This window comes from Neofelis nebulosa, chromosome 10, assembly GCF_028018385.1.
Source record: "Neofelis nebulosa isolate mNeoNeb1 chromosome 10, mNeoNeb1.pri, whole genome shotgun sequence".
NCBI classification, from domain to species: Eukaryota; Metazoa; Chordata; class Mammalia; order Carnivora; family Felidae; genus Neofelis; species Neofelis nebulosa.
This window is the reverse complement of record NC_080791.1, coordinates 103,111,887-103,124,285: the sequence shown is the minus strand read 5'-3', so window position 1 is coordinate 103,124,285 and position 12,399 is coordinate 103,111,887. Positions and strand designations below refer to the sequence as shown.

Genomic DNA, 12,399 nt, shown 5'->3' with positions numbered 1-12,399 from the left:
GAGCCACAGGTGGAGAAGGCTTTCCACTTTCCCTCTGTGGGTGAGATTCGCAGGACAGACCTGACAATGAAGATGTAGGAGAAGAGGATGAGGGCAAAGGGGAAGGTGACAACTGATAAGCCCGAGATCAATAATACAAGTTCATTGATCCTTGTGTCTGAGCAGGACAGTTTGAGGTGACTTCTCTCCTCAACCAGCTGCAATGGTCTTGGGTTCAGCTTGGCAATAAAGCTCACAAAATACACCAAGAATCAAGCTTTAAGAAAACTTTAAGGATACGGGACAGCCACAAAACACACACACGATGGCGTCATACAGGCCTCATTTAAAACAATTTTTTAACATTTATTAATTTTTGAGAGAGAGAGAGAGCACGAGTGAGGGAGGAGGGTAGAGGTCTCATTTAGAAGGCACACCTTCTAAAATATCCCAGTCATTCCATACTTGGAATGTGCATGGTCATGAGAGAGAGCACTCGTTGGGTGTGGACGACCTCAGTTCAGGAAGGCTTCAGCTCTGGGGTTCCTTAGCCATTACGCCTTGCTTCTTGATGATCCCCGTAGAGATATGTGACTAGTACCCCTTTTCAGGTACAGCTGCATCTATGCAAATATAAGCTGCTCATCAATTACAAATTCCTCCATAACCAATTTTAACAGTTAAAAGTGACCAAGAAGCTTCAGAGCCACTTTGGCAGGGCTGTCTTGCATCTTGGATCCAGGATCCACCTAGAAAATTCTGGAATTCATTGCAAGAGGGATTAGACCAAGGGTCAAACCTCGGATTTCCTTGAGGCTGAGAAAGGCTACAAACCAGGTTTTACTGCTTTTCTCCCAAATCCCACCTGTATCTACTAACCAAGACTCAGTGAAGGAATCAGGCACTCGTAGCCTGGAAACACCCTTCAGGTGACCCTTGTGCTAAAGAATCACTGAACCCCATGAACTCTGAGTTCCACTCCAGCTCTGGGATTTTTGCAAACCTGGGTGCCCACTGGTTGATGGAAATGTCTTTCAGACATCTACCTTAAGTAGCTCCCCAGAAAAACATGTTCTTTTTCTGTGTCCAAATCCTTTTTAAAAAATATTTGCAGCTCTGGAGCAAACTTTTATTCGCTATTTAATCTGATTCCTCTAACAACTGCACTGTAGCGTGAAGAGATTTGGTTCTAAATCCTGGCTTTTCAGGAAGTTGAGATTCACCTGCGTGATCCATAGAAATTATTTAAGCATTGAAACTTGCTTTCTTCATCTGTCAAACTGGAGTAATCATCTGAACATCCCAAAGCTGTTTGTGAGTAAATGGACATGTATGCGAGACAACAACCATAGATCCTCGTATATCGTAGACACTATTAAAAAAATTCCTTGTTTTGGGAACTGTCCCAGGCTCCCAACCCCAATCTACCTTCCCGGCCAAACGAAGTTTATTCAGTGCCCAATCTAAGACTTCTCTTCTTCTCTAAACTCATAAAAGCCCAACCTCCATAAGAGGAGATACATAATCAGCCACCCGCCTTTCTCTCTGGTGTCTCTCAAACTTTTACGCTTCATTTGATTTTTGCATTATAAATTTAAAATCCACTTGCTTTTATATGACTTACCAAACTGGCCTCCAAGTCCTTGTTCCTCAAATACCTCAAAGTCCACCCTGTTCCACCCACAACTCCAACATGAACCATAGAACCCTGCTTTCACTATTCCACCGGGACAAGTAGAGAGTCCTAGATTTATAATCAAGAGACTTGGGCTCTGCAGTGAACTCACTTGTGACAAACCATGTTACCAACCTCAGTTTCTTTTTCTGTAACATAACAATTGGTCTGATATACGCAAAGAAGGTTTTACGACAGCATTATCATTACGCCCATTTATGTACAACGGCATGTGCACAAAGAGATGCCTAGGAAGAGAGTCAGCAAAATATTGAGAGTGGTTGTCTCAGATCGCGTTTTCCAAAAACAGCCAGCCACAACAATATTTCCATCTCACATGCTCTTGAAGAAGTTTGCCACTTCTTCATCAAGAGATGGAGTCGGTGCCCCTCTCCTTGAACCTGGAGGGCTTTAGGGCTGCTCTGATTAATAGAGTGCCCCACAAGTGGTGCTGCACGATTTCCAAGACTCTTAGAAAAGCCAGTACGGCCTCCACCTGGCACTTTCTCCAGATGTGTACCTCTGGAGCCCTGAATTTCCCTGTAAGAAGTCCCTCTGCTCTGAAGCCACCATGCCGGAGAGTCCATGTGGCGAGGCCACAGAGAATCAGAGGCAGATGCCCAAAGAGCTCCAGCTTTTCCAGCCTTCGAATCTCGGAGTCTGCAGAAAGTGAGTGAGTGAACATTCAGCTGATCCAGTGTCAGCTCGGGCTGTCGGCACATGAGACCCCAAGTGAAAACTGCCCATTGTGTCCCGTCAACTCCTAGAACTGTGAGAGACAACAATAAAATGACGGTCCTTGTTTTAAGTCCCTATATTTTGGGGTGGTTTGTTATACAACACTCCGTAACCAAAATAGTGATTTTGTTTCATAAAATGGAGGGATTTATATAATACTCTCTTATTGCTTTATCATTTTGCAGTGACTATTGCTTTAGGAAGAAAGATACTTTTTTATTTTAAGTAAGATAAAATGTCTTGTCCTATTACACCACCATGCTTAACCTGGTTCCAGAATCTTCTGTTCCAGAATGTTCTGTTAAACATCGATTGGGCAGATCTGTGATTTTATCTCTTTATTCTGGTTTCATCCAGCCTATATGTGATTTGGTTTGAATTGGTGGTCATCCATGTGGGCCAGTCCTCCATTACCTCCAGCTCGGACGCTCCCCAGGAGCCTGGATCCTTTCTAAGGTGCTTCATCCTCAGTGAGTAATGGGGGAAGCTGATTTGGCTAGGGATGGACTTGGATGCAAGTTGGGAGTTTACCCAACGAAGTGAATTAGGATTTAGTTTAAGACACAAAAGACAATCGATTCAGGAAATAGAGAACCGCAAACTTTTATAAAAACCTTGACAGGTTTTCATGGAGGAGAGGCATACATCTGGACCCAGATGCTTGAATTCCCTTAAAGGATCCTTGTACCTGTCATTTCAACAAACATCTATGGCAAGCCATCAATAAGCCATCAATTTACCAGGCTCTGACTCTGACCCTGGGACTAAAGGGATGAATAATTCATAGGCCATGCCTTCGGCGCCCTCGCAGACCAAAGAGAGAAACTGACACGAAAATAATATTAAGAGATTTGTAAGACCGGATAAGAAAAGACAATATTTAGTCAGTAACTGATGTCGTTAGATTTAGAATACATGAAGATTTTGTGGAAAGCACTGTCAAGTGAATGTTATGCTATTTTAGTGCTTTTGTGTTAGCCATACCTGAGGAAAACCAACTTGTGGCCTGATGAATAAATTAGCAGAATTCCCTATCACCTAAGTGTGAGTAACACAAATGCAAGGGAAATGCCTAGAAAAACAAACTGGAAAAAAACATTCATACATTGGGTAAACATGGCTTGTAAAACCCAATGCAAATCATGCCAGCAATGGTGCATTATTTTATTTACTAAACAAATATATTTTTTTAAATACCTAGTGAGAGCAAAAAGAAAATGAGATAGCACCGTTGCTTGTCTGGCTTTTCCTTCATAGAGAGGGAGACAGGCAATGAAGGTGTGAATAAATAAATGATGGCTGTAATATGAGCTAGCAAGAAGGCCTGGGATAAAAAGTGCACTAGGAGCAGAGAATAGACAACGACCCAGCATGGGATGGCTATTTGGGATGGAGAGGTGCAGGAGTTGGGGAAAGCCTTTCTTGGGTATTTGAGTAGAGAACTGAATAAAATAAGAGAGTGAGCCATGAGAAGTTCTGAGTAAACACATTCTAAGAAAAGGGGAGAGCAAGTGGAAGGATCTTGCTGCAAGAGCAGGGTGGTGCCCTCACAGAACAGGGTGGACGAGGGAGAAGGAGATGAGAAGTAAATATAGTCATGGTGGTAGTTTGGGACGCAACCTGGCTAAATCTGTCCAGCCATGGTGAAGACTTTGAATTTTATTTAAATACTTTAAGGAAGCAGTGCCTGGGTGACTCAGTCAGCTGAGCATCCAGCTCTTGATTTTGGATCAGGTCGTGATTCCAGGGTTGTGGGATCGAGCCCCACATCGGCTCCGCACCGGGCTTGGAGACTGCTTGGGATTCTCTCTCCCTCTCTTTCTGCCCCTTTCCCCCACTCACCCTCTCTGTCTCAAATTAAAAAAAAAATAATAAGGGGCGCCTGGGTGGCGCAGTCGGTTAAGCGTCCGACTTCAGCCAGGTCACGATCTCGCGGTCCGTGAGTTCGAGCCCCGCGTCAGGCTCTGGGCTGATGGCTCGGAGCCTGGAGCCTGTTTCCGATTCTGTGTCTCCCTCTCTCTGCCCCTCCCCCGTTCATGCTCTGTCTCTCTCTGTCCCAAAAATAAATTTAAAATATTGAAAAAAAAATAAGTATAAATAAATACTCTAAGTAAGAACTAAATCCTTGGAACTGGATGAAATTACCTAAGGGGTAACTACAGAAAGAGAGAAAGACCTATGACCAAACCCTGTGTGGACTCTAACATTTAGAAATAAGGACCCAGCAAAGAAGTCAGAGGAGCAAGAACCAGGGAGGTAGGAAACCGGAATAAAGTAGTGTCAGGACTCCTGAGGAAGAGAGTGAAAATTCTTCCGGGAGAAAAGAGGGATCGACTGTTTCAAATACCACAGGAGGCCAGCTGTCAGCTCTTTGATCTTCCCTTGTGATCTGCTCGTGTCAACCCAGGCAGACATCATCCCCAGCGACCTCTTCACCGGTCCCGTATCCTCAGAGTTCAGCCCACATGGAAACTGTCTCCTGCAGAACATGTTTCCCAGAAGATGAAAACATCTCAAATTTCTTCTTTGCTCCCATTTTCCTTCCATTGCTTATGCTACTCTCTATTCTCCTTTTAATAGAGGTATTTAGATGACTCAGAACTACAGTCTCCTTTTAAAACTGGCATCTGGCTTTAGGCAATACCATCTATGATCTTCTTAACCAAGCAAGAATACTGAGGAGCGTCTTCTACTTTTTTTGATAATACAAGCAATACTTTACTGTAATCGAGAACAGTTTATCCGAAAAATACAAGAATTATCTAACAGTCCAAAAGCAATCAATGTAATCCACCATATTAATAAGCACAAAATAGGGGCGCCTGGGTGGCGCAGTCGGTTAAGCGTCCGACTTCAGCCAGGTCACGATCTCGCGGTCCGTGAGTTCGAGCCCCGCGTCGGGCTCTGGGCTGATGGCTCGGAGCCTGGAGCCTGTTTCCGATTCTGTGTCTCCCTCTCTCTCTGCCCCTCTCCCGTTCATGCTCTGTCTCTCTCTGTCCCAAAAATAAATAAAAAACGTTGAAAAAAAAAATTAAAAAAAAAAATAAGCACAAAATAAAACTATATGATCATCCTAGTGGATACAGAAAAATCTTCTCACAAAATCCAAAATCCATTCCTGATTTAAAAAAACAAACAAAAAATGAAACAAAACAAAAAAAAAAACTCTTAGGGCACCCGGGTGGCTCAGTTAGTTGAGCATCTGACTTTGGCTCAGGTCACGATCTCTCGGTTCGGAAGTTCGAGCTCCACATCGGGCTTGCTGCTGTCAGTCTGTCAGCGCAGAGCCTGCTTCTCTCCACCCCTCCCTGGCTTGCACCCCCTCAAAAGTAAATAAACATTTAAAAAAATTTTTTAACTTAAAAATTAAAAAAAAAAAAAAACAACCTCTCAACAAACTAGGAATCAAAGGGAACTCCCATCAAGCTAATAAAGGGCATCTATGAAAAACCCACACAGTGACTGATGAAAGAATAAATTTCTTTTGATCAAGAACAGGACAGGAATGTACACTGTCATTACTTCTATTAAACGTTGCATTGGAAAGGAAATAAGGCAGACAGAGAAAGACAAATACTGTATGATCTCACTTGTATGTGGAATCTAAAAAAACAAACTCTTAGAAACAGAGATCATATTTGATAGATGATAATAGATAGATAATGGATAGATCGATGATACATGGATGGATAGATAGATATGTAGATAGATTATAGATACACAGATACTTAGATAATAGATGGATAGATAGATAGGTAGATAGATAGATTAAATAGATATAGATGATAGAACAAAACAATTAAATATATATTAAATGCTATTAAATGGTAAGAAATAACAATGATCGGTGTTTGGAAAGGAACCTTGAATTCTTAGGCAATCGCTGAAATTGAATAGGAAAATACGAAGGCAAGGTTGGTGACTGCCTAGAGGCACCGTACTGAGGAACTGCCTATTGGAGGAAGTAACTAAAACCCAGATGCTTCTGAAATGATTTGCATCTGAGACTTGGGGCCTGGGAAGGAGACAGGGGGAAATACACGGGGGGTGGGGGGGGGGGGTGGCATTTGTGAGCAGACCTTTTCGAGTGAGAGAGGCTTGGGATCAGGTGCTCCCTGTTCTGCAACTTGCTGCAGAACTTGGACAAGTCATATCACTTCTGTGGGTCTAATATCTTCCTTTTGCAAAATGAGGTCAACCAGATTTACTTTCCACTCAAGTTGCTGGGACTAAAGTAAATCATTCATGTAAAGCCTTTAGCCTGGTGCCTAGAATTAATTTAAGTGTGTATTTAAGCATATATTACTTCAAGAGTTAAGTTAAAAAAATTTTAGTGAACTCCACGTCTGCAGGTGTCTGGACCCAAGGCTAATGTCAGCCCAGAAGACACTGTTCCAGACAGTTCTAAAATGAAAAGGCCCACCGATCAGCTATGGGTCTTTCTGCCCACTGGTGCTCATTGGGCTGCAGACCCTGGGACAATCACCATAATCAAATTAATTAACGTTTATAGAACTTCACCCAGCACCTTCTGTTTCTCCACATGTACGGAGTTGTCGTGAGAATAAATGTGATACACACAAAACCTGGCCGAGGGCAAATGCTCAATAAGTTTTATTTCATAGTTGAGAAAGCAGACTGACAAACCCTAACTAATCTGAAGCCATACAGCTAAGAAGTGACCGCCTGGATGCTTTGATGCCAAATCCGAAGCTCCTTCTACAACACGCTTGCCTCTGTTCCTGCCACAGAAGCTGATCTGTCAGGGGAACATTTGCCCGGCAGTTAATATTGGAAAAACAGGCCCCAATATGCACTCTGTGCAGTTGCTTTACCCCACCCTGCAATATGTAAGTGACTTGTGAAAAAAAAAAAAAAAAAAAAAAAAAAAAAAAAAAAAACGAACAAAGACTGATAAGTCTTTGGATTTTCCAAAGATATTTACTGCACTCATCAAGTGTGTGTTGTGCCTGGGATGTACAGAATTCAACAGATGCTAGCAAATAAGACAGACATGGTCCCTGCTCTTTTTTGCCCTGGATCCTCGAAAATCGAGTCCTATAAAGTAGGTCAACCCACTTGGCAGATACAAAAAAACCAAAAAACAAAAAACAAACAAAAAAAAACCAACTGAGGACGAGGAAGTTGGAACCGAAAGGCAGACACTGGAACCAGAGACGAATGTGTTTCTTCGACAGATACTTGTTGGGTGTTTTTTATTTGCTAGGTGCTTTTGGCGAGACGCTGACTGCACAGAAGTGGATTTCACAGATAAAAACGCCTCCTCTCCTGTAGTTTACCTTTCAGTTTGTGAGAATTAGACAATATCACATATGTAGCACATCGTGCATCGGATGGTGACAAGTATGACATAGAATGATAGATCTGAAAGTGGAGGTGGGAAGTTCGGGTGCAATTGGAAGTAGGGTTGTCTGGGAAAGTCTCCCCCAATTGGTGGAAGTTGACGATACACAGAAAGGACAGGGAAACGAAGGAATGACGTACTTGGCAAGAGTCCCTCTAGGACCTTCCACGAGACTTCGACCTGCTCAGGGCTTTCACAACCGCCTCCTTCACCTCCTTATTCCTCAGGCTATAGATGAAGGGGTTCAGCGTGGGGGTCACCACTGTGTAGAGCACTGACACCGCTCGGTCCTCCTCCGAGGACTGGCCCGAGTTGCCTCGGAGGTACATGAAGATGAGAGTGCCGAAGAAGAGTGACACGGCCGTGAGGTGGGAGGCACACGTGGAGAAGGTCTTGGCCCGGCCTCCCGCGGAGGGGATCCTCATGATGGCCACGATGATGAACACGTAGGACACCAAGATCACCAATACACAAAGAGGCATGACAAAAATGGCAAACACAATAATGACCACCTCCTGGGTGTAGCTGTCCCCACAGGTCAGCTTTAACAGGGGAGGGAGATCACAGAAAATAAAGTCGATCTCATTGGTTCCACAGAAGGAGAGGGTGAAGGCTGTGACCGTCCGAACAAAGGCACTGGAGAAACCAGCCGCATAAGCTGCAGCCAGTAAGCCCCAGCGGGCCTTCTCGGTCATGACGGTGACATAAAGCAGGGGCCGGCACACGGCCACGTAGCGGTCATAGGCCATGATTGCCAGGAGGTAGCAGTCGATGGAAGCAAAGAAGGTGAAGAGGAAGAACTGAGCGGCACAGCGTGTGTAGGACAGAACTGCCCCGCGCTCCAGCAGCATGGCCAGCATCTGGGGGACCGTGACGGACGAGTAGCAGATGTCCACGAAGGAAAGGTGGCCAAGGAAGAAGTACATCGGGGTGTGAAGCCGGCCATCCACACGGATCAGGATGACCATTCCCGTGTTCCCCAGCAGAGTGAGGAGATAGAAACTCAAAAACACCAGGAAGAGAGGGAGCCCCCACTCGGGATGCTCTGGGAACGCAGTGAGGAAGAACTCGGTCACTACAGTGTCATTCCTCCCAGCCATCCATCCGGCGGTTTACCTGCGAGGATGGACAAGAGCCAGGTGAGGGGACCCTGAAGACACGCGCAAGTCATTTCCAGCAAGAAGGCTTTAAATTGGGTGTCTGGGGGGAGGCACTGGACTTGAACAAACCTTGCAGTTTAAGTGGAAATGGACAAATACAGAGCTCACTAGAAGAGAAAACTGATGAACGCCTCTCTTACACTAAGAACGGACAGCAAGTGCTTATCTGACTTCCAAGTCAGCCCTTGTATTTGCAACTCTGTCTCCAATTAGCTGTTTGATCTTATACAAGGCACTTAACCTCTCTGAACCTCAATTTCCTCCTCTGCCAGAAGGGGATCATAATATCTGCCCTACTTAAGAGATAAAGTTAATGCATAGATTAAAACAGATGCAAAAGTGTACAGGAAAGCTAAAAGCACTCGACGTATATATAGTAGCTATTTAAAATCGTAAATGAATGTTTTAAGGAAGGAAAATTTATATTCTATTGAACAAAGGAGCATGAAAAAAAAAAAGCACATTAGCAATCAGCAATGGACTCTGACTGTAGGAAGGAAGATTTCTATTCTCAGTCTAAAAGCAGGCATGTTTAACAAATAGCTGTTACCCTAATTAGGGTTGGCTGCCTGGCTTATTAAGGGGTTTTCATTTGTTGCTTTTTGTAAGTACTAGCAATAACCTTGGAATCAAAACAACAAACATAAGCTCTTTTCAGCACCTAACAAAACTCCATAAGCATTGTTTGGTTGTTCACACAGTCCTGGAAAACGCAGTAGTTTGCTCATAGACAAGCATCCAAATTAGAAAGCAGAAATACTTCTGTAGTCTGGTATCTAAGCGCTGTTGGTGGGATCTCAGCTAAGGGATTTGGAATCTTTAGGGTTCTAACGCAGGGCTGTAAAGGAGGACTTCAATCCTGTTTCATTCCCCGATGCACCAGCAGCCAGGCCAATACTGAGCTGATCCATTAGGGAAAATAACAAAGAACAGAAATTAGATCTGGCAGCCATGGGACCTGCCAATGCAGAAGAGACCTGTGTTCTGATTCATCCACACAAGATGCATGACCCTAAGCAAGTCATTTTTCCCCTCTGGACTTCAATTACCCTGTCTTCGTTCCCTTTCACTAAACAACAATACAGCATGAGTCCATAATCATAGCAACTCAGGGGTGGTGAGGTGGCTTCCAGACCTCTATGTCTGCTCTCACTTCATGGAGTCCCTCTCTTTCTTCTCACCTTTGACAAAACAATAAATCCCTGACTCTGGAGCTTCCTGGGACTGTCTTCAGACTCGGACGGCATAGCAGGGCTAGGGCACCAGCCTCTCTCCCTGAGCTTCTGATCCACCAGTAGACCTTGGCTGACAGTGCTCCCTATATTCACTGTCCCAGCATCATGCCTGAATTGGTCCCCAAGGGGAGTCTCCAGGGAGGGGCAATTTATCTACATGTGACTTCTAACGAGGTGTCTAATATCTTTGAGAATTTCTCTGTGATTTCAAACTCCAAAAGCCCCATCTCCTGTCCTGCCATCACTCAGCAGCATCTGACAAGGCTCATTCCTGGTCTTGCCTCATTTCTGCCTTGTACCAAAAGGAATGTACTTTTTTGAAGTTTTCCTGTATCCCTATTGGGAATTTTGTCAAGGGCTTTGCCCACTGCCACTCTAGGCAGCTCTGACCGTTTTTGGAAGCACAAGCCTTTGTTCCCCGATGCCAAGACATGCTGAAATTGGCGATTCTGAAATTTCACCATTTGGCAGAAAGAGAATTGTGCAAATGGCGAGTCATGAGGTGTGTGTGAGTCGTGAACAGAATTCTACCAGGCAAACCGAACAAATTCTTAGTGGTGATCGATCTCTCCTCCAGAGTGCTGGTTCTCAAACTGGTTCTCCTGGTGCATAAGAATGGCCCAGGGAATTTATTTAAAACATGAATACTATCATCCTGCCTCCAGAGATTCTGATACAGTTCTTTTGTCATGGGGTGCAGACATCTACCTTAGTTTTTTTTTTTTTTTCTTCAAGTTTATTTATTTATTTATTTTGAGAGAGAGAGAGAGAGTACATGAGCAGAGGAGGGGCAGCAAGAGGGAAAGAGACAGAATCCCAAGCAGGCTCCATCCCCTCAGGGCAGAGCCTGATGCGGGGCTCGAACCCACGAACCGTGAGATCATGACCTGAGCAGAAATCAAGAGCCGGACGCTTAATGGACTGAGCCCCCCAGGCGCCCCAACAGCTTCCTTGTTAACAGGCTTCCCAGGTGGGCCCAGGGAGGAAAAGAGGTATACTGTTCTCACAAGTTTGGAAATCACTGCATACTGTATTTTCCGTGTGGAAACTCATATCGCCTAGCAGTGTGTTAAACGATCTATGAGGTCCTGTAATTAAGAGGCCTTGTCACCTTTCGTAGCCCACCATTTCCCCCAAATATTTGACCACAAAACCTCTTTTTCAGTGAAAGCAGATTAGCATCCTGCAGAGTCAGAGCTCCCAGGGATGGGTGTGCCTGAGGCAGTACAGCTCTGAAAAAGCTCAGCAATTGACCAAATGCCAAACAGCCAAGCCATAATCATTCCAAGAAAAGGCATCTCCTGATGACTCACCATCTCGAAATCTGGCTCCTTTAAGTCTGTGCAGACTGGCTTGCCCAAAAGCAATTGCTCCTACTGTGAAAGGGATTGGTAGGGGGTCAGGCAGGGAGTAAAATCCCTCCAGATCGGTCCCTCAGGAGCTTTTTAAAAAAAGACTTTTCCTTCAGTCCCGAAGAGGGTCCAGTGGCTGAGCATCTGTAGTTCTGCTTCAGAAACAATAGTGATTCCACCTCACTCCATTCCCACTGTGATGGCTGCTGAGACCATCAGAAGCCCACTTTCAGGAAGCTCTGGTAGAATTTTAAACCATTATCAGGTAATTATTCAGACAATTCAGTCATCATGAGGCCAGCCCCAGAAAGAAAGCAGAATGAAGCTCAAAAGTTATGGACCAAAATTTCACATTTGTGAGTAGTGGAGCCTATACGGCTATAGTGAAGGGAGGTTAGAGGTTTGTTTCTAGAACTACTGATTTGACCGACATTTGTTTCCCGATCTAGAGATTCAGGGCATGGCGGTGGCTAAGCCAACATGTGATAGGGATATCCAATAGAATAATAGCAAAGGCCACGTAAACTGTTTCCTATATGCCTATATTCTAAGATGATAGAGGATGACAGATGATGCTGCTGATGCTGATAGATGATAGATAGATAGATAGATAGAGAGATGTATTAGCTGATTGAATCCACAAAACAACCTTATGAGTTAGGTACTATTATTGGCCCCATTTTAAGGGGATGAGAACATGTAGGCACAGACAGTTGGAGTGGATTACCAATGGTGCCAAAATGAGGGGCAGAGCTAGGATTTGAGCCTGAGCAGCCTGGCTCCAGAATGCACACGCTGAACTCCTGTACTCTATTGCAAACCCTCATGCAGATGTCTCTGGACCCCTATATTTGGGAATAGTTGGCGAGTTCTGCCTTCTACATCTCTACTTTCT

The 12,399-nt window shown here is 44.3% G+C and overlaps 1 protein-coding gene across 1 annotated transcript; it reads right to left on the bottom strand.

The window, feature by feature from the left end:
* Positions 1-7,563: 7,563 nt before the first annotated feature.
* LOC131488874 (olfactory receptor 9Q2-like) lies at positions 7,564-8,857 on the bottom strand. Its single transcript, XM_058690721.1, has one exon. It carries the CDS (start codon positions 8,855-8,857, stop codon positions 7,913-7,915), a length of 945 nt encoding a protein of 314 aa, XP_058546704.1. The 3' UTR covers positions 7,564-7,912.
* Positions 8,858-12,399: the final 3,542 nt, after the last annotated feature.